Below are 22,425 nucleotides of genomic sequence, written 5' to 3' on the forward strand. Positions count from 1 at the left end.
AGGAGCCTGAAAGGGTAAGTTGACAGAAGTGTGAAATGTTTTTATGATTTATGGCGTTATGCAATAACAGCCTCGCGGTGTTCTGGGCCGTGCAGCTCCCAGCTCCATCCTGGGCAAGGCTGGGTGTTGGCTGGCAGCCACTGTACGCAGTGCCGCCCCGCCCGAACACACCCTGGATTTCACTGCTCCCTCGCACGCGCATACCTTTCCCACTGCCGGCCTCTGCGATGGTGCTGAGTGCCCGCTGCCTCCCTTCAGCCTGGGAGCTGAGAGCCAGCCCAGGCCCTGTTACTTCACAGTGACTCGAGCACACTGTGTATGAACCAGGCCACCGTCGCAATGTCATCGAAAGCACTGGTTTTATTATTACCATGGCTAGAGCAGATGGGCTCAGCCCAGAACCCGGAAGATCTTTCGGATGTGACCAGTACCTGGTCAGGGTGGTGATAAGATTTAGATTTGGGGGGCGAACTGCAGGGGTTGGGTGTGAAAAGCGGCGTCCCTCCAGAGCAGCGGTGAGAAAGCGATGTCTCATCGCTGTCTCACCCAAGATAACACGCAGGGGAATGATTGGCCGGTTCGTCAGCCGCTGCGGCGGGGGGGGTTGGGAGTTCCCTCCCGACGGACAGGACAGGAAAAACGTGTTTGGCTCTTTCTCCTCCCTCCTGCCCGCCGCAGGGCGCCGGGTCCGCTCCCTCAGGAGCCTCAGTCTCGCCCTGACAGACAAGTCTCTCCTCGCACCTGAGGAACTGTCTTCATCCCACACACGTCTGCACACCGCCCGGCAGCGAAGGCAGGTAAGGATCCGCCAGGCTGGGGCACATCCTGCTGCCTGGGTTCTGCCCAGGTAGATGCGGTTTGGTTGTGCCCCGTATCCCCTGGAAACCCCCTCTGGCTCAGCTCTGATTGGACCGTGTTTAGCGTGGGACATTCCCTTGATTTCAGTTTCATGATTACGGTCATGTTTTCTCACGTTTTTATCGCTTCCTGTGGGTGTCCCAGATTACCCTCGCGCAGACTTCCTGTTAAAAAACGGGGCTTTTTACTCCTGCCTTTTGTGCAAATTGGAATATTTTTGATTGCCATATCTCCTTTTTTATTGCATGATTGCTGTTTGATGAGAGATTGAGTTCCTTCCAAGTTGTTTTCCCTTGTCCTTGTGATGAGGACATAGTTCCCAATGTAATAATCAAGTGTATGTGGTTGTCGGATCAGGCAGGCTCGAACCGTGGGAGATTTCGCGCAGCGAGACAGCAGTCTGTTGATAGCCGTTTGGAGTGAAAGCGAGCAATTAATTGAACTATTTCATCCCAGTGTGGTGTCCCATTTAAGAGCTTTCTCTTTCGAATTCTCCTAGAAAACAAAATGCCTGTTGCTTTCCTGATACTTCACTGGGTCGCCTCGTGTGATTGTTTGATTAAGTCTTCAGTTTTATGCTTCAGGCTGATTTATCGTGTGGAATCACTGGGGAATGCAGGGAGTCAGCTCTGACCACACATTCAGAAGTAGTATTGACAAGATCAGTGACTGGTGAAATAGTGTGTTTGATTACCTTTCATCCCTTATCAGTGTGTTTGTTTAAAGGTGGATGCAGTGAGATATGTGTATTGATGCAGTGGAGAGAGCTCTCCTGTGTGTGTGTGCGTGTGTAGCTATTTGCTTAGCCAATGAAATCCGTGCCATTTCTATGGCTTACATTTCTCATTTCACATATTATCCATTTGTACAGCTTTATACTGAATCAGTGAAGTTTTGTGCTTTAAGGTACGGTGGCAGTACCTCATGTGGAATTTGAACCTGCCACCATCTGAGCACAAGCAAACTTTGCCTTCCTGCTAAAATACTTGCTGTATTTGTATACCCTGGTATTTGTATACCATGTACAAGAAGAATTTGTTGGGAGCTTTTACAACATCCTGTGTATTGTGAAACCGTGTATGCATGCATGTGTGTGTGTTGGTCTGTGTGTGTGCGTGCGTGCATGTGTGTGTTTGTGGGTGCATTTGTTCTGTTCAGTGTTTTGGGATTTTTCAGAAGTAATCAGGAGTGCTTACTGTCTAGCTTTTCCTCCAAAGGAGCTCTTTCATTTTTCAAGCCCATTCCATTCAAATAAAAAAATACCAGGCAGCCTTAAGGCCATTATGAATTCCTCTGGAGTAACATCAAACACTCTCTCCATGAGTATGAATAAAACAAGGCTGACCAGATGCCAGCCAAACTAGTGGACCCCCCCGCCCCCCCACCACAGAGAAGGCGTGCACTCAGTACCCAGGACACTGATTAACCCCGTCAGTCAGGTGAATAAACAGAGCTAGACATGCTGTGTGGGCCTGGGCCTCGTTCTGGCCACTTTGGCCAATGGGACCACCAGAGCTTAGCCAATGTCGGTCACACAGCAACAGGACCACAACACAACAACACCTCTCACTGAAAAGGGTCAGTTGTGCTGCGCCGACGGCCCAAAATCTGAACTTTTTAAACATTTCCCACCATGAACCTCGAGGCCCCATCTAGTGGAATTGTAAGTACTGCTATTGCATGATGGTTCCGCATCAATGTATTCTGTTATGTTTTCCGGTGATGAGGAAGTAGAGGACGTTTTTAGGACATTGAGACAAATACGGGCGGGAGATCGTGATTCTGTGTGCTGCATTGGTTAGAAACGGGGAGGAGAATAGGTGTAAGAAGGTGTGAAGAAGTGTGAGAATAGGTGCGAAATGTAATGAGTTTCAATGGAGCATAAAGGACTGGTTCAGTTTTTGCTAAATAAAACTCCTGGACATTTTTAATCTGGTCAATCCCTTGAAGTTTTACCTTGAAAGTAAGCATATTTTATGATATTTTATTTATTTTCAATGTATTAATAGCCCTGGTGTAAAACCCAGCTGCGACCAGCTTGAAATGATCAGCTGCCAGCTGTTTCAAAACATAGCTTGAGCTGGTCAAACCATGTTGAGTACACAGCCGATTTGAACTGGTCAACCAGCTGTTTCAAAACCTAGCTTGAGCTATTTCTTTTTCAGCAGGGGGGGTAATATTAAAATATAAAACCCAAAATATGAGTAAAAATAGACTAATGTTATATGCAAGGAAAATATCCTCATATTAATGCCATGAAAATGGTACAGATTTGGGTAAACATGACCTTTGTACATTTCAGTAGCTGCTCCGTCTTTAGTATGTCATCTTTGCCCTGTTATCACACTGATTCATTGTGACAAAGTCCCTTTAACAGGCTCACAAGCCTTGTGGCACATAATTGAGCCTGTTGTGACGTCCACAAAGCACTTCCTTTGATGCTGTCTCAACAGCACAAGATTAATTTGACAGTGTAACAAGTTGTTTGAATGGTTTTTCATGAATGTTATGTAATTCAGATGAAAAGCATTATATTTTCATTCATACTGAAGTGAAAAGACCTAAAGCTAGATAAGACCTGAACAACTGTGTTTGTTAAGTCAGTCAAGTGATATTACAATTTTATAAGACAGTAAGGCATATCTTTCACTTATTTTGAGACAAAATACTTACTCTGTCAACAATCGTTTTTTTATAAACTTCCATTATGAGATGGAACAAATCCAATCTTTTGAGTGTTTAGGAAGACACATGTTGTGAAGATTTGCTCGTGGTAAGAAATTAAACGTGACACGTATTATTAGTGATGTGTAATATGGCCTGGTATCTCTTTACCCTTGGTGTAAGTGGTAGGCTTCAGCTACATTTGGGCTGGGCCCCCCCCCCTACTTTTTGGGGGCCTTTAGAGAAAGATCCATCCATTTTTTAGGGGGCTGCAAATAAGGAATTATCTACGACCCAGCATTGACTGCCAGGAGGTTAGATGATCAGTGGTACCAGAGCATGAAATGTGCCTCTGATTTGAGCTTAATTCTTCCTTAAAGCGCAGTGTGCTCATAGCTCTGCCTACCCCCCTTGATGGCTGTGCTAATGAGACTGATTGCAGGTAGCATGTTGTTGCTGCTTGATTACACAACCAGTTTAAATCAACAATGAACATTTGCCTGCTCTGTTTTTTTAGTGTGGTTAATTGCCTGAGAATCAGTTTTGGTCTATTAATGGACTGAGAGTGCTATTCTCTTGGTTATTTTTAAATTGTTCACACTTTCAGAATTCATATAGTTGGTCTACTCTACATTAAGATGTTTCATTGCATTCTGATAAGTCAGACTTCTGTTAATGTGTTCTTAAAAAAAGAAAAAAAGAAAATCCAATCACTTTCTGAATACCGGGTGCTTTTGACTGTCGTGTTGGCCACCATCTCCTGACTGTTGGGCAGCTCATTGAGGTGAACTTCATGTGTGTCCGTGCAGTGCACACAGACAAAGACTGGCTGGCCTCCTTCATTGGCTCAGCTGACACAGCTCCTTGAAAACAAGGTGGAAATCTTCCAGAAGACGGTGTCCACTGAAGAGCAGGTGACACTCAATCTCGGTCAAACACACTTATGTCTGGCTAGATTTCTCATCCCAATTCCAGTAACCTGCAGAGCACTAAAATCCCACAAAACATTTTCTGACCAGCATCGGTCATGAAGGTTGATTACGTTGATTACTGGGGTAGAAATGAAAAGCAGACTAAGATGTTTAGTCTTGTCTGGTGTTCCAGGGTTACGGCTGAGTAATTGAACTCTTTGCTTAGACTTTTCTCCAGTTATGGGGGCCTCTTTTCAGGTACCCGCTCCAGACACAAGGCTAGACTTCTAACCTGCAGGCCTTTACCTAAGCCTCCCAGTCATCTCTCTGATTCAGACACATCCCCACTGATTAATGACTATGGTTTCTGACTAACAAAGGCAATCCTCGGTCTGTGGAATCGTGATTGTAGTTGAGTTACTGGTTGATGGTGGAATGTAGAGATAAATGTGTCACAGGTTTCCAGGTTTAGTGTCCCTCATCATCTTTGCCAAGAATGCAAGTAGGCTAGTTTATCATGGTGAGGATGTGTCAGTTGCATTCTGGCAATCAAATGTGGAACAATGTGTTGTACCTGAAGTGTCCAGAGGAGAGATCTGAATTAGTGATAATTGTGTGTATGAGCCATTCGGTGCTTCTCGTTTATTGATTGTCAATTAAACTATGAGGTGAGAATGGATTTGTGCAGACATTGGACTTTAATCAAGTTAATCAAAGAATCATAGATTTGTTCTCCAATTTTTCATGTCAGAAATGTTGGTCACTGAATGTATGTTTGAGTGATCAAACTGTTGAGTGCATTTGAAATTAATATTAATGACCTACCTTCCAATATACCGGAACAGATTTTAAAATGTGATACTTTTGAAATTCATATTAATAAATTGTACTTTGTCAGTAAAATGTGAAAACTCTTACTTTAAAATACATTCGTTAAAATATGTATGATGTAGATATGAGGAGTGAGTCATGGGTAACAGTATGTACAGGTCCTTGTTTCCCAAATTGTTCTCTACAATCATTGAATGTGTTGTCAAAAGAATCACCCATTGAATTGAAGTGCAATTCATACAGTGAAAGCAGTTGAAAGTTCTGTGGACAGATTGACAGTCGCACAGCAAGAGCCTGCCTGCTTCATGCCCCAAACACACCCATCTGGGTGTATCCCACATGCATTCAAACAGCTTTCAGGCGTTAGTCATCCCAATTGCAGTCAGGTTTCCATGAAATGCCATGAAATACCCATGACTAAGAGAACGCTGAACTTATTCCCTATTTAAACACATAGGTGTCATATACACTGCCACTTTCCTAATGCACATGTAGTGGTAAGATAAGTGAACCTTTTTTATGTATGGTTTATGAAGGTTAATACATTGCATTAAAATATATTGCATCGGACATTAGAACCGCTTGGAGCTAATTGACGAACCATTTGCTGTTACCATAGTGAACAGCTGAAGCTGTTCTTTATTCTGAAGCTGTAAGAGTGTGTGGCAATACGTATGTATAATTATATATGTTTACATATATACACACATATCTACGTAATTGTTCTTAAGTTGTAAAACATGATTGTATGTATATATGCGTAATTATGCTGAAGCTGTAAAAACATGAGTGTGCTTACAGTATATACAATAGGTGTTATTATTCTGAAGCTGTAAAGCAAGCGTACTTTATATAAATTGCCTGTCATTATTCTGAAGCAGAAAGATGTGAGTGTATATATGTGTCTCCTAACAGAGTTCAGAGCACCGGGATTTCCTTGGGAGCCATTTTGCCCAGAGTCGAGAACTCTCGTCTCACCTGAGCGACTTACAGAGGAGGACAGAGCAGGAAGTGGGCCGAATCCAGCAGCAGTAAGTCCTGTCTCGGGGGTTTCATCCCGACGGCGGTGGGAGCTCGATTGCATAAGAGCAGTTACAGTAGCCGTGCATGGCAATGCAACGCAGATCCTGCCTCAGCATGTCTGAGGGAGCGAGCTGTTCATTTTCACTGTAAATCTACATGTGTCGGTACCGAGAGCCCAAGGCTTAGGTAAATACGGATTACAGGAGATTCTCAAAAATATAGGTGGGGCACTGCTGGTAAACGGACTTGCAGGTGCTCTGACAAGCCGTAATGATTTCATTTCTGTTGTGATTCCCTTGAGAGAAATGCTTTTAGTCTCCTTACATCCGAAGGTTCAAATGCTGGAGTGTTCTTGAGACAGAGCCCAGCTTTTTGGAATGTTCTTGAGACCCAGCTTATTGGAGTGTTCTTGAGACCCAGCTTATTGGAGTATTCTTGAGACCTAGCTTTTTGGAATGTTCTTGAGACCCAGCTTATTGGAGTGTTCTTGAGACCCAGCTTATTGGAGTGTTCTTGAGACCAAGCTTTTTGTAAAACACAGAAACAGAATACTGGTAACAATGGGAATAAAATGGATTTGACTGTGTTGTGTTATATTTGTGTTGTATTCGTAGTTTGTTGGCAAGGGTGATGTAATGGAAAAGATAACGCAGGAAGTGTTTAGCCTTAGGTACTGTATCTATATGGTCAGCTTCTTCCAGAAGTGTTGTGTCAGTCACAGAAAAGGATATGTATGATCCATATACATATGGTTCTGTGGATTATTTCAGTACACCATTATATGGGGCAGCATGTAGCCTAGTGGCTAAGGTACATGACTAGGGCAGCCTGTAACCTAGTGGCTAAGGTACATGACTGGGACCTGAAAGGTTAGTGGTACAAGCCCTGGTGTAACCCCAATAAGACCTGTACAGTTGTTGGGCCCTTGAGCAAGGCCCTTAACCCTGCTTAGTCTGATGTACTGTATCTCAAAAACCTTGCCTGTGCTCACAGAGATGGATTTTGGCATGTTTCCGTTTCTAAAGAAATACACAAAGCAGTGAACCCTGCAGGAACGCAGTTAAAGGTGTGTCAGGTATTTCCAGTAAGCACTTGGAGTGACGGTCCTTATTAAGTGCTAACCGATTCCAGCGTGCTTGCTCAATCACTTCTAATGCATTCATTCTGTACTCATGTTATATCCCTATTTTTGTTTTATGCTCTTTAATTTATGCCTACATGTAGTGAACAATAAAAACGGAAGCAGCAATGTAAAGTTGCTTGGCCCATATTTGACTAAAGATTAAACATACTATGTTAAGAAAATTACCACCAAGGTCATTCTGTTTGGTGTAGAAACACTTTGTGGCTAATGACTAAATAGTAGTTTGTCACGTAGAACCCACACTGTAGCCTGGCTTATACATTGGCCGATATGAAAAATGTCAAAACTTCCACTAAGTACATGAATGGGTTAATAAGGTGTTAACCACTAGCAGTTTTGGGTGCTCGATCCCCAGGTTGGGATTTGTGGTCAGCAGATTTGCACCAGTTTAGTCTTTCATTTCCAGTGAACACGCAGGCGTCTTCAGACTGGAGATAAATCTGGAGAGTCTCGCCCTCCAAGTTCCACACTGACATCACAATACACTTACAGTTAGCTGACGCTTTTATGCAAAGTGACTTGCCGTTGATAAGAGGGGACAATCACCCCTGAACCAATGTGGGTTTAAGGGCCTTACTCAAGGGCCCAACAGCTGTGTGGATCTTATCGTGGCTACACCAGAGCTTGAACCAGCAACGTTCTGGGCCCCAGTCATACAGGTACCTTAGCCACCAGGCTACAGGCTGTCCATAATCGCTGCATCTGGGCACTGTCGATTTTGACACATGAGGCATCAGCAAGTTGACTGATCTGGAGCATTGAAGCTCCAGCCAAATGCAGCCCAACAGTCACCCCTGTTATAAGGACACCGACCTCTTTTAACCATTCTCGACAAACAGATCTGCTTAATTGTCGTAGCCTCTGCTTTGCATATACGTGTTGCACTTTTTTATTCGTTCACTTCCCATATATGCAAAGTTAGCCTTCCTGATTTAACACCAGCCCTGTTGCCGATGAGAGTTTTAACGACATAAACTGACATTTGAGAGCTCTTAAACGATGCGTTTCAGTGCCAGAAACCTCGCTTACATCTGTTTCATTGCATAACAAGCATGAAACGTCTTTCCAGACCCGAAGTGGTAATGCGATCCACCCTCTCCGGTTCAAAGCTGGGCTCCATTCATCACTGCAGCGTCGGTAATTGCGGTTTACACAAGTTGAGGCCTTGTTCAACTCAACGCAATCACTCTGCTTTTTGTTCTCAGTACGACAAAAACAGTAAACTGCCATCTTGGGAACACACACACACACACACAAAGTGTATGGTGCCCCGGGTTCCCGGTACAAGGTACTCCTAATGACATTGGGCCTTTATTTCAGACATATGCCTCGAAAGAACCTGTCCTCCACAGATGTTGAGTGCTGATAGATTAAGAACAATGCTTTGAAGCCTTGCGCTGACACACATATTGGGTATTGCAGTCCCCGTATTGACAATATCCAATTAATAGTCTCATTATTTAACGTCTATCACATCTTATTCACTGCTTCAGCATCTGCGCATTGCAATCTGCCAACTCTGAACTTAAAAGCTTACATTTTGTTCACGCTGATTTATGTGGATACTTGATACCGCATCAGCGTAATTGGAGGGCTTTTACACAAAGCCATTTTGTAATATGGGACTATTAGTTCATGCCTGAAGGGGTACAGAACATTAATCGCGACTACAGGTTTTAGACAATCACTCCAAACATCTTTTCTGTTAATCTACAAATGTTAAAACATGTATCTCTTGGCCATATTCGTTTAATCCAGACAAAATTGCTCAACTTTTGTAACATGGAGGACATCACCACGTTTTACATATGTCTGTGGACCTTATTACCTGTCTGAGACAACATTGCCTGTGATTGAATTTTTAATATTTCAAGCCCAGTGAGCCTGCCATGTACTGCATGTGCTCATAGCAGACAGTATACACTGTACATATCTGTATACTGTATCACCACACCTGCTGTCTATGTCTTTATATACCAAATAACACTATGCCTGCCCTTGACTGTATGTCCTCATAGTACTGTATATACTGTAATGTCCTCATATAACACTACACCTGCTTACACATTTACCTGCTCACACACCTTACTGTACACAGCTTGGGCCAGTTTCACACATACAGATTAAGCTTAGTACTTTTTATATATTTGTATGGAGAATCTCTATTGAAAGTGTAATCAAGGACTAGGCTTAATCAGTGTCAGTAAAGTTTTACTGTAGGTCATTTTACATTTTTTAGCAAAGGTCTTGACAGAGTGGCACATTCTGAAAATGATATTTGCATAGCGGCTAAACAGCAATTAAATACTGTAACAATGGCACAATCTTATGCAGTACAATAGTGTGTTAGGTATCACATGAACCCAGTCATACCTTGAACTTCCAGAGAAGGATGCTTTCCTTTGCTTTTTGCATTTTTGCATGTGTCCTTAGTAAGCCTAATATAGTGACATATTATGTGTACTATATCTGTAAGACAATTGCTAGAGTATTCGTATTGTGTGTGATATAATTCATGATTGCCGGTGCTTCTCTTTGACAGTGCCGTAATCTCTCGTGTTTGATGTTAAATTCATATTCCCAAACCCTCACGCAGTGCAGTCGTATTCTGTGTACATTGCCTAAGTGGGGGCTCTCATTGGGTCTGCCCGTCAGATGTGCAACAGAGCTATCAAAGTAATTCTCCAGCATATGCACAATCAATACTTCTGAAATGAAATCATCTATATGACTGGCAATCTGTGTTTCACTGACTGTCTGATGGCAGACTACGAATATAAAATCATTTTAAAAAAAGGTTAATGAAGAGTACCATGCATTCTGGTTTACCCTTTTAGCAGATGTACGCCGATTTTCACCCGTGCCTTCTAACTGGGCACTTAGTCAGAAGAGTTCTCGTGCAATGACACCTGTGGAACATATTCTCATTCGCAATCATTAAATTATGTCCGACACTTTCCCTAAAAGCCTGTATCTGGCCTCCTGCGGGCAGTATTCTCTGCATGGCTGTGCGAGTGGCATTCGCTTCTTATTCCAGTATTTACACAAGCTGAATCTGTAAAGGTGAATGAGGGCTAGCTGCGCCCTGTTTCCAGTGTATTCCCCTGCATTGTGGACAGATGTATGCGTTTACCGCGGCACCATCACAGCAGAGTGAAAGTGACTGTCCTGCAGTCCGACAGGGCGATGCCATCGGGGATGTGTTAGGTCTGTTCCTTTGAAGACCGCGGCGAACAGGATTTAGTCAAAGCCACATGTGACACGGAGGCAGCTGGACAAACCTGTTCAGGAACGTGTGCTGGAGTTAGGCGTTAGCTTTCCCAATGGCTATACACTTGAGAGAGGGAATATGGTTTGTCGACGTATATGAAGCTGTAACAGTGAAGACTGTCTGCGGTCATGTAGGTCCTGCAGAATGTACACATACAGTGTTAGTAGGCCACTGGACTGTAGATTGTGCTATAGAATTTGACCAGGGTTAGAATTTGGGGTAATACGTTCTCTGAAGAAACAACATACAATTACCTTATACCTTCCTCACGATGCACTTATAATGCACAACAAATGCTCCTATAAGCACTCATAGCAACTCATGGGTTGTTATAACAGTCTTTATAATGTTTTATAAACCATTGCTATGACAAACTACAGTATAAGGGTATAATGTATTGTACCCCTGCACGCTAGCAGAACTGCGTGTAACGGGCGATTTAATGTATTATAACAAACATCTGAATGATATGCGTCATTAATTGTACGCTCCTTAGAAAGTGTTACCGAATTTGGTTATGACTGAATGACCCTGCCTTTAGCTAGGAACGATATTTAGTAAGCTTGCTACATTATGTGTTGTCGAGTTGGCTACGGTGCTTGTAGCAGGTAGCGTCCACAGGAGCTCTCCAGATGTTATGTAATAAAATGGCACCGGAAGCAGTAGGAAGCCATTTTGGAGTCTCAAAATGGGCAAGTTCTTAGCAGGGAGTGTGTAGTGGCTGCAATTTAAATAAATGGTTTTGGCATTTAGCCAACACTTCTATCCAGTGACCTGACTTGCGGAGATTACAGTCCATTTATACAGCTGAATATTTTATTTATTTATTTATTTCTGTACTTCAGATTCAGTGCCTTTCTCAGGGGTTACAACAGCAGCGCACCAACAGGGAACTCAAACTCTCAACATGTGAGCTCCTAATTATTGTACTATACTGCTGCCACAGTTAGTAATGTACATACATGTCTCTACCATTGTGCTGTAAATTCATGTTGAGACACTATAAGAAACTATACTTTGACCGACCATACATTTATTTACAGTATATTATATTAGCAGCCCGGATAACACTGTACATTCATTCTGAAATGAAGATAAATGCTGTGAGCTAAAAAGCCATCTCCACCCATTATGGGAGAGGTTGAGACAATATAAATACGTATTCTATTTAGACCGAAAGGAAGAAATTGCAGTACAGTATGTTCGATATATAATATTGCTGTAGAAAAAGGAAAACTCAAATCTAGTCAAATCAATTTTATTTATCTTGCGATGTTTACAGAAAACTGTCACAAAGACATTTTTCAGAGTAACAAAAGGGCAAAAAACATTACGTACATTATAAATAAAATAATGCAGGTTGTTTGAGCTTTTAAATGAATAATGAATGCACACTAATTAACCAAGTGAACTGCAAAAGATTTCTCAGATTGAGTTCTATATCGAGAACAAGGGCTACACAAGGGCATCGGTTAATGATAAATTCCGTTTCAGCCAGGTTTTTTTTTACAGTGTTGAGGCAAAGAGCCTAGGAGTAGGCAAGTGTAGGCCTGAGAGGATGACGATGATCACCGCAAATGGCATGTTCTCATAATTATGTATTCTTTTGTTCAGATAATGTGACACTGTCATTGCACCATGCAGTTTTATCTGTGCTGTCTGTACTTATGACAAAGTTCAACACCTCTCAAATGTGAAAGAAATGCATAAACACACGTATTGTTAGTGAGAGAGGTCAGAGGAGAGGGGCCAGACTGGTCAAAGCTGACAGGAAGGTGACAGTAACGCAAATAACCACACATTACAACAGTGGTGTGCAGAAGAGCATCTCTGAACAACGCGTCAAATCTCTTAAGTCAATAGACTACAGTAGTCTAATAAATACCTAATAAAGTGCTCAGTGAGTGTATACCAAGCACATGGGCACAGACACTCACACAAACAGATGTACACATACATAGCTGTATCTAAATATATAAAAGTTTTTCACTGCCATTTTAGGTCAGTGGTTCTAATTGTTAGTATCGTTGCTCCCTTTAAAACCTGGTGTACATTTCCACTGAATTGCTGCTTGATATGAGGCACTCATTGCAGTTAATGCTGTGACAGGCCGATTTGTGTAGAATATTCTGTTTGAGTTTGTCGGTTATAATCTACATTATTGAATACCACCCTCTAGTGGTGAACGAATTGGAGGACTAATTCATAGTTTTATTTCAAACCGTGTTTTTGTTCTGCCGGAAATGTGCTCAGGGCTTGCATAATAACCTGCACCGTGACAGTTCCTCACGGTGGAAATGATTAACCACTTACCTGACATGCACTTGATTAAATATCTGGCATGGCTTATCTGGAATGGGCTTTCTCTGGCCGCTCTGTCAACAGGGTGACCGAAACGAAGAGCACTGGATCAGGAAGTCAAAACTTACGTCTGACACTTGTATCTGGAGAGTATTTCATCAGGACAAAAGAGATGACAGGCTTATCTACAGTATATAAAGCACAGGGAGACAAGGGCAGGGAAACGTGACCTTTACGATGGAGGAACTCACTTCACACTGTCATTGTCAAATTACAGTGTGTGTGTGTCTGTGTGTGTGTACGCGTGTGTCTCCGTGTGTTTGTGTGTGGACGCGTGTGTGTGTGTCTGCGTGTGTGTGTCTGTGTGTGCATGTGTCTCTGCGTGTTTGTGTGTGGATGCATGTGTGTGTCTGTGTGTGTGTGAGAGTGCATGAGTATGAGTGTATGAGTGTGCATGCGTGTGTGAGTGTGTATCTACGCATGTGTCTGTGTGTTTGTATGTGAATGCATGTGTGTGGACTTACGTGTGTGTGTGAGTATATGAGTATGAGTGTCTGTCTGTGTGCCTGTGTGTGTGTGTGTGTGTGTGTGTGTGCTTGTGTACTGTATATCCCTGCATACACGTTATGAAAAAAGCGCATGTTTTGAGTGATGTGCGATGTGTTTCAGGCTGGGAGAGTTGAGACAGCAGCAGGACGTGCTGACCGTAGAGCTGAGAGACTGTGAAGCCCAGCAGGCTGACACTGAGGCCCTACTGCAGGGATCCCCCAGCCCTGAGGACAGGACTGTAAGTCACCCGCAGCCAACCGTCGCCCTAAAGGTCCCATATCGTGTGTAAATGACATTTCCCTTGCTATGTGGAGGGTAGTCGAAGGTCCTATATAGACACTGTGAAAGTATCAAAACGCGGTCCCCCCCAATTAAATCCACACAGGCTGTTTGGACTTCCGTGAAGTTATGACATCACAACGATATGCTTGTTTGCTTCAGCGCGGCCTACCTTGTAGCTTGAACGAATCCAAGCGCTCAGCGCAGACAGCGTTCAGCTCATTGGAGCACGCCAACCAATCGGAACAGAGGTAGATTGATATCAGTAAGCCTAAAAGACACAGTCACTAAAACAGCCTGCTCTTGGTAAAGCTCATGAGAGGCACTGGATAATGGGCATGAAAGGCTATTTTTGGTACTTGAAACCACACAAATGTCTTCTTGTGGATATCGGGACCTAAATAATTAGCTGGTAAAGGTGTACAATATGGGACCTTTAACATCTCCACTGCTTCCTCTCAGCTGCACAGGGCAGTGTGTGGGGTGCGCATCGGGAGCGTGGCCTGATTGGGGGGGTGTTTTGTGGGCAGGCTCTGGTGCGGGTGCAGAGGGAGCTCCAGGAGACCGTCAGGAGGAGGGCCGAGCAGGCGACAGCTCTCAGCTTTCAGGAGGAGGGGCTGAGCGCCCTGCAGGTGATGCTGGGTGAGGACCTCCAGAGGTACCGGGAGGAGACACAACGTCTGCACGACTTCTCTGAAAAAATGTCTAACGGGACGCAAGAGGAAAAGCAGCACAACTTTCTGGAGAACAACACGGTAATCATCATCATCATCATCGTATGGTCATCATCCCATGAGAGAACCACCAAGCCACTGCTTACCCTCACTCAGAGAGAGCCGCAGGGTGTGCTGGGGTCCTCACTCCTGGTCCTGGAGAGCCGCAGGGTGTGCTGGGGTCCTCACTCCTGGTCCTGGAGAGCCGCAGGGTGTGCTGGGGTCCTCACTCCTGGTCCTGGAGAGCCGCAGGGTGTGCTGGGGTCCTCACACCTGGTCCTGGAGAGTCCTAGCTTTTGTTGTTACTCAGCACTTAATTAATCAGTGAAAGCAGTTGATTACACAGTTAACTCACCTCACCTGGTTTCTTTGGTCTGAACTGGTTGCTGATATTAAGGCAAAAATCTAAGCCAGCATGCCCTGTGGCTGTCCAGGACCAGGAAGGAGAACCCCTGCTCTAAGGAGAGGGTAATTTCTTTGAATTCAAATACTTTTCTATGCTTTTCTGCACTTGTCTGGTGTACTGGAACCTATGAAATACTGTCAAAAAGTACAAACCCCACCTTGGCCTGGTCTTCTTTGTCGGCTCAATTGCATCAGGCAAGATCAAGTGAGCACAGACATGTATTTGAGTTCAAATTACTGCACGTTTTTTTACCCAGGTCTGAAGGAGAGCCAATGTTCAGTAGAAACTTCAAAAAGAAAGTACCTGCATATGAACATTGTTTACAGAGTGACTCAGACAGTTTATTTTCCTTCAATTTATGATGACAATAGATTTGGACGTGCTCTTCAATGCAGAGGATATGCTTTTCACAGCGAACAGGCGAATATCCTACAGTGTGCATCCATAAATAACAGTAACCCGATATTATTTTTCAAATGGGAAAGGATTCTATTCTCAGCTAAATTGTTGCACCTAAATTGGAGGCATTGTGTGCGGGAGGGAACATCTGTCTCATCACCTGCGTCTCTTTATCACATTGTGCCTCCATCTTGTTACGGGATTATTGTAGATTCAGACGTGAAGCACTCCTGACTCAGCTTCAACCTTTTATTCAAAATGAGCTTGGTGAGAATTATGGGTGGGAAAAATGTTCTTGAGTCCCACATCGAACAGATGAAAAACATGTTCATATTAAAGAACAAAACGGCCTTCATCTGTCTATCAATCAAGTAATGGTCCCAAAATAGCGTATGTATGCATGCCCTGTTATTAATGCTGTGCTACCTAATTTTGAAGGGAAAAAAACACTCTGATGTTGTCAAGACTCGCCAATGCCGAGTGATAAATAACCGAATTTTTTGGCTGAAAAAGAAAGAAGCAAACATCTCTTACGCAGAAGGCAACGGAACATATTGTGTAGCATATTGCTTCGGGCAGAATGTTCCGGAATGTTTTGCCTTGTGCAGAGGAGACACATCAACTAAAGTGTTTTTCTCTCATTGGTTTTGCTGAGGCTGTACACTCAAATATTTCATTCAGCCTGAACGTGGCAGAAGTCCTTTGTTTATAGTTACAAGTCAAGGAAGAAGGCGGGTACGCTGCGGCTTGACTCCTCCATCTTGTCACTCCGCTGTGCTAAGCTCGACTACCGAGGCGTCTGTTCTTGTTTTAAAAGGTGTGGCTTGTGAACATATGCATATTCAATCCTGAAATATTTTCTTTTTCCCAAGCACACCATGTAGTAAACAATAAGTGGAAACATTTAGAGGATGGCAGACACAAAATTTGTAATAAGTTGAATTAATTTAGTATAAAAAAAAAAAAAAAAAGCACAAACACACATACGGCTCGTGTCACTGCGGATCTGGGTCAGGCCATGTTGCAAACCCCCCACCATATGCTGCTCCGATGGGGCTCCGAGGATTTGCGGCTCCCTTCTCCTCCGCTCCCCCCCGATGCCCCCCGATCTGCGCCGAGGGGCTGCCTGCCGTCACTTTGCAGAAACGGCTTGGGGGGGCCTGGATAGACAGTGTGGAGGCGCCTTGGGAATGAGACAGATGTACCGTAACGCTCTTCTTTGGGTGACTCAGCCTGGATGGGGTTTAGGCCAACAGCCTGCAGCCAAGCAGCCATCCGATGGCCCGTTTCAGCCCACCGCTCGGGCAAGCATGCCCCTATGGGCTAGTGTGACCCTATGGGCTAGTGTGACCCCATGGGCTAGTGTGACCCTATGGGCTAGTGTGACCCTATGGGCTAGTGTGACCCTATGGGCTAGTGTGACCCTATGGGCTAGTGTGACCCCATGGGCTAGTGTGCCCCTATGGGCTAGTGTGACCCTATGGGCTAGTGTGACCCTATGGGCTAGTGTGACCCTATGGGCTAGTGTGACCCTATGGGCTAGTCTGACCCTATGGGCTAGCGTGACCCTATGGGCTAGTGTGTCCCTATGGGCTAGTGTGACCCTATGGGCTAGTGTGACCCCATGGGCTAGTGTGACCCTATGGGCTAGTGTGACCCTATGGGCTAGTCTGACCCTATGGGCTAGCGTGACCCTATGGGCTAGTGTGACCCCATGGGCTAGTGTGACCCTATGGGCTAGCGTGACCCTATGGGCTAGTGTGACCCTATGGGCTAGTGTGACCCCATGGGCTAGTGTGACCCTATGGGCTAGTGTGACCCTATGGGCTAGTGTGACCCTATGGGCTAGTGTGACCCTATGGGCTAGTGTGTCCCCATGGGCTAGTGTGACCCTATGGGCTAGTGTGACCCTATGGGCTAGTGTGACCCTATGGGCTAGCGTGACCCTATGGGCTAGTGTGACCCTATGGGCTAGTGTGACCCCATGGGCTAGTGTGTCCCCATGGGCTAGCGTGACCCTATGGGCTAGTGTGACCCTATGGGCTAGTGTGACCCCATGGGCTAGTGTGACCCTATGGGCTAGTGTGACCCTATGGGCTAGTGTGACCCTATGGGCTAGTGTGACCCTATGGGCTAGTGTGACCCTATGGGCTAGTGTGACCCTATGGGCTTGTGTGACCCTATGGGCTAGCGTGACCCTATGGGCTAGTGTGACCCTATGGGCTAGTGTGACCCCATGGACACCTCAAAAAGGACAGTTGGCATAGCAACTGGCATCTTGTAGCTCCAAGGTACTGTTGAGCCTGAAATGCTGGATAATCAACAGTCCTTTTTGAGGTGTTGCTCTGCGGAATTACGGTTTAATTCAGAAAGTAATCTGAATTAAGAATTCCTTGTTTCTGCTCATTTCTGTCATGGAAATTCCACTGTCCTTCCGAGTGTGTTGGACAGCCAAAGCTGGTCATACAGCTGAAAAGGATGAGCGAATGCCAGTGAGCTCATACGTGATTGAGAATGATTTTTAGATAAACTGATTATTTCCGACAATAGCCTTAAAGGAAGAGAGTGATTACCGGCAAGTCTAATTCTGAGAGAGGCCTGGCATGCTCTGCCAGCAGAGCACTCAATGGTGGAGAATGAGGGGCGAGGTCTAGGATTAGCGTAGCCATTTCTCTTCCAAATCTCTCAGGCCGCTAATCAGCTCCTGGACACCGTCCAGTTCATTTATATAACGAGCATTAGCATAATTGCACCATTTGAACATTAATTGGGGCCCGGTTTGAGTTTTTGGCAAAATTGGAAGTTTATTCATTTTTGTCATTCTTGTCTGTTTGGAACTCTCATCTGAAATGAATGTCTCTTTGCGTGTTAGGATGAGGTGACGAGGAGGTTAGATTTGAGATGAACGCGCAGATGTCGAACGCTCCCAATAGGGACTGACATCTAAAGAGTGTCACTCTTTTTAAATTTACCTCCGCTACGTTTTACCGCTGCGCTTTGGGCCTGCTTTCGCACGCTTGGGTGAACCCAGAACGTAAATACGACAGTCATCTCGTTAATTAAACATAACCTGCCAGAGAGGGGAAGACGGCTTATGTAATTTGAATTTGTAGCTTTTTTTTTTTTTTTTTTTACTGTAATCCCCCTAAGCGTGGAAAATATGCGATAATGCAATTACATTAGGCAAAAGAACACGGCCATTGGCTCCGATCTTCCACATGATCACCCCGATTATTGTTTTGAGCTCATGGTCGGTCAGTCAGAATTAAAAGAGACTTACTGTAAACACACCAATACACATTTCTATCATTCATCGACATTATGATAGCCATGTTATGCTCAGGACAGTTCCATTGACCAAGTGGTGTAATTTAAATGAAATTGATTTCCATAGACAGTGATGCTGAAGTGTATTGCCTGTATTAATTTAAAAATAAAATGCATTTGTTCAGTGTAAAATATTGATATGTCATTTGCGATGGGAATATCCAGGATTGCGATCATTTCCCGAAACAAGCCTGTGACATGGTAGGTACAATATGACATTCTCAGTTTTTAAACAGAACCGGTCTGTCTTTAGAAAGCCACATGGCCTGTTACAGAACCTGCATGAGTTTCAGTAAAAGAGTGAGTGGAAGAGGGCGTGTAATAATTCCATCCTCAAACACAGAAGCAACATACAGGTTTTATGCTGCTCAAAAGTTACCGAGTGCATCGCTGTCTCCCACATTGGCTCGACTGATAAGAGATCTTATCTCAGGAGATGTCTTGGCCACAAAAAGGTCAAATAAAGTGCATTGTGTCTGGGTCATGAGGGCTCAGTCTGTATGACATTCTTAGACTGTTTTTAAACACAGCCAACAGAAGCATAAACATCCTTTCATGAATAGGATTCCTGGGGTTTCCTCGTTCTCACATCTCGACAAGGCCTTAAGGTCTTTCTCTTTTTGTTTGTTTTCTTTTGTTCTTTTTTTCTTTATTGTTTTTTGCAACCTGGACCTGAATGTGTCGCACAGCAGTTAGCGAATTTGGCAGCCATACACTAATACAAGTTAAACACTGGTCTTTGCCTTTCATTTTGCTGACCTTGCTGAAATCTGTGAATGCTATTGGTCTTCAGCTGTTTCACACAGATTACTGAAACAGCATGCTGTCCACTGAGAAACAAATTTCAATCCGCAAAAGAAAAAAAACAAAAACCTTTTGTATCGCGGTGGAAAAAACAGGACGGAATTTGGCAGCACAAAAAGGAGACTACAGGCTACAGCCATCCTCTGCATGCCCACTGTTCCCTGTTCCCCTTTCCCCATAGTGCTATTGCTGAAATGCTAGCTGATTTTTCCCCAGGGAGCCGTGCGCAAGGAGGCTCGAGGAATCTCAGGAATCGGCATGCAGCGGTTCGCCAGTCTCTTTAACGAGCGTGCTACGGTTTTGCCGTGGAAAAGCGTACACCCTAACGGACGGTCCGTCATCAGGTCTGAGGACAGAGCTATGCCTGGACAAAGACACAGGACAGGCCCCGGGGCTTCGGGATCCAACCTAAGACGAGCAGGCAGTGTCAAAGATCTGATCCAAAGGTTCTCCGGTCCCGAGAGCGGGCCGACGTCCCCGGGGAGGTCCGCCCCATCGTCACCGACCGAGTCCCCAGACATCAGCCGTGGAAGCGGGACACACACAGGGGAGAGCCGCTTAGACTCTGAACTGACTGTGTCTGAGATAAGACTGGATACACGCCCTTCCTCGTTGAGTAGCGGGGATGGGGAAGTGGCCGTCGGACAGGGCCCTTTACCCGCTACGAGGGTGACGCCTCCACTAGAGGGAGCTCAATCCCACAAGGAACAGGCAACTGGGCGTCCCCGGAACTCAACACACTACAGCTCCAAGAGCGGTTCTGAGAACATTGGGGGGCTCCTCAACGGATCGGTGACTGTTGATGGGGCTGGTTCGGTAAGTCCTCTGGTACCGGACCGGACTTAGACCCGACAGTACACCGCGGCTTGCCTGTTCACAGCCAATGCACAGCCTGTGTTTCCTCTGCACAGGAATCCACCTGCATGGCCTGTTTGTTACTTGTCCTTGTCCAACCCATCCAGTGTGCACTAACCGCAATCACTCAGCCTTAATTGTCCTCCTAGTGGGACCCCTCTCTTCGCCAGTTCCAGGGGCACAAATTTTTGAATGTCACTGTTTGATTTTCACACCTTGCTTGGTCTGATGGCCTACACAGCCCTGCAAAAGGTGTTCATACAAGGTCCTCTGCATGAATTGAATCATTTGCAGGTTGCAAAGTATCTGTGGTGTGTCTGTATGTCTGTCTCTTCGTTTAGTTGCAGTATGTGTCCACCTCACATGCTGTGTTCAGTTTGGTTCACTTGCTGTTTTCCACATTACAAGTTTCTCCCAGTGCAGCATATGGCATGATCAAAAGACATCATTCAGCACTGTTGATTTGGTATTGCGTTAGTCATGGAACTAATGTCCAATATGGTCCTATTTGATGTGTTATAATCCTCCAGGAATCAGACTTTGATCCAAGCAAGCAGCCCGAAAGCCCGTCAATTGAGACGCCATCAACCCCCAAACCCAAACAGAGCCCCAAATATCAGCTGTTCCTGAGCTCGGACGTGATTGGGAACGGGTCCCCGGACACGGACAGAACGGCCAGAGAGAACGGGCCCAGGACCTCCCACTGGGAGAGCAGCAGCGGGGGCTCCAGATTCGGTACAAACTACCGCGGCTCTCTGGAATCTCTGACCTCGCGGGAGTGGGACAACATGTCGGACCGGGTAGGTGTGGAAGCTCGATCAGTCCCCTGCTCTAAGACCAAGTGATTGATCCAGGGGCGTTATCAGTGGCATATGGGTTAGTAGGGGCCTTCTATGTCTACCAGTAGGTTCAGAAAGAGGTTATCATCTATTCACATGATTGGTCAGTGACACAAATCCAAGAAGACTCTAGACTCTAGAAACAGGTGTCTAATCTAATCTCATCCTTATCTATTACACCCGTTTTTTTAATGTTAGCACTCCATTGAATGGGTGTTATAGTGGATCCTGTATTCGTATCGTTGATCAACCATGTGAATAGACGATAACATCCTTCTGAACTTACTAGTAAGCGTAGTAGACTTGTAACAGTGTAGTACACTTTTAACATGAAATGCCCATGTTTCTTTGTTTCAGGTGGGGGGCGTTGAGAGCCCACGAGTGTTCAACAGTCCCTATGCAAAATCCATCGATTTTAACCCCAATTACAGAATGTCAGAGTTTAAGGTAATACGTGTTCAATGTTTTTTGCTTAATGGAAAGTGTTTTTAATTATCACCCTGCAAGAGTCAATCAAGGGTTTTGAATCACCGCTGATGTGGTATGCTAGTCACACAGTTTTCCTGTGAAAAGCTAGCATACGCCCTCACACTGTGTTATTGGAGCTTGTAGTGATTGTGCGCATCTAGGGGATTGTGTTGTGTAGTGGCTAAGGTTCAGGACTAGGACCTAGAAGGTTGGTATGGGGTCAGAGCAAGGGCCCTTAACCCCTACATTGCTCCCCAAGCGCTGCATAGTAGCTGCCCACTGCTCCCAAGTAAATGCTCCTAAGTAACTCAAATGAGGACATATATAACTTAAGCAGATATACATACAGCTCTGCTGAAAAAAACAGCTCAAGCTTGGTTTTGAAATAGCTGGTAGCTGGCTGACCAGGTCAGACCAGCTCCATACTTAATAGCTCAAGCTATGTTTTGAAACAGCTAGGCAATTTCAAGCTGGTCATTGCTGGATTTTACACCAGGGAGTCCATACATATTTCTAGAGGACAGCTTCAAAGTAAAACGCCTTTTATACCTTGAGCCCACACATGTGGTAGTTCAAAGATATGAAGACAAAAACATTGCCCTCCTATCTTTTTTTGTCTAGGATGTGCTTTCCCCAGCCACATCAGAGATCAACCTGTATACTTACAACAGCAGGAGCAGCAGCCCAGTGATTGGATCAAATGCCACCCGGCAACGCTTCTCTGCTTACGACACCCTACGGAAACGTGAGCGTGAGGTGAGTGTGCTGTACATACGTAAATAA

The 22,425-nt window shown here is 44.7% G+C and overlaps 1 protein-coding gene across 1 annotated transcript in view; it reads left to right on the forward strand.

Annotated features, from left to right (window-relative positions):
* Positions 1-566: 566 nt before the first annotated feature.
* The window catches only part of LOC133141447 (uncharacterized), a 32,927-nt gene continuing 11,068 nt past the window's right edge, over positions 567-22,425 (forward strand). The window contains exons 1-9 of the mRNA XM_061262019.1: positions 567-797; positions 4,332-4,436; positions 6,180-6,295; positions 13,673-13,790; positions 14,362-14,586; positions 19,697-20,296; positions 20,866-21,135; positions 21,532-21,621; positions 22,264-22,398. Of these exons, the coding sequence (XP_061118003.1) occupies positions 567-797; positions 4,332-4,436; positions 6,180-6,295; positions 13,673-13,790; positions 14,362-14,586; positions 19,697-20,296; positions 20,866-21,135; positions 21,532-21,621; positions 22,264-22,398 (1,890 nt within the window). The remainder of the gene's footprint in view (positions 798-4,331; positions 4,437-6,179; positions 6,296-13,672; positions 13,791-14,361; positions 14,587-19,696; positions 20,297-20,865; positions 21,136-21,531; positions 21,622-22,263; positions 22,399-22,425) is intronic.

The sequence above is a fragment of the Conger conger genome, chromosome 12, assembly GCF_963514075.1.
Source record: "Conger conger chromosome 12, fConCon1.1, whole genome shotgun sequence".
Taxonomy (NCBI): domain Eukaryota; kingdom Metazoa; phylum Chordata; class Actinopteri; order Anguilliformes; family Congridae; genus Conger; species Conger conger.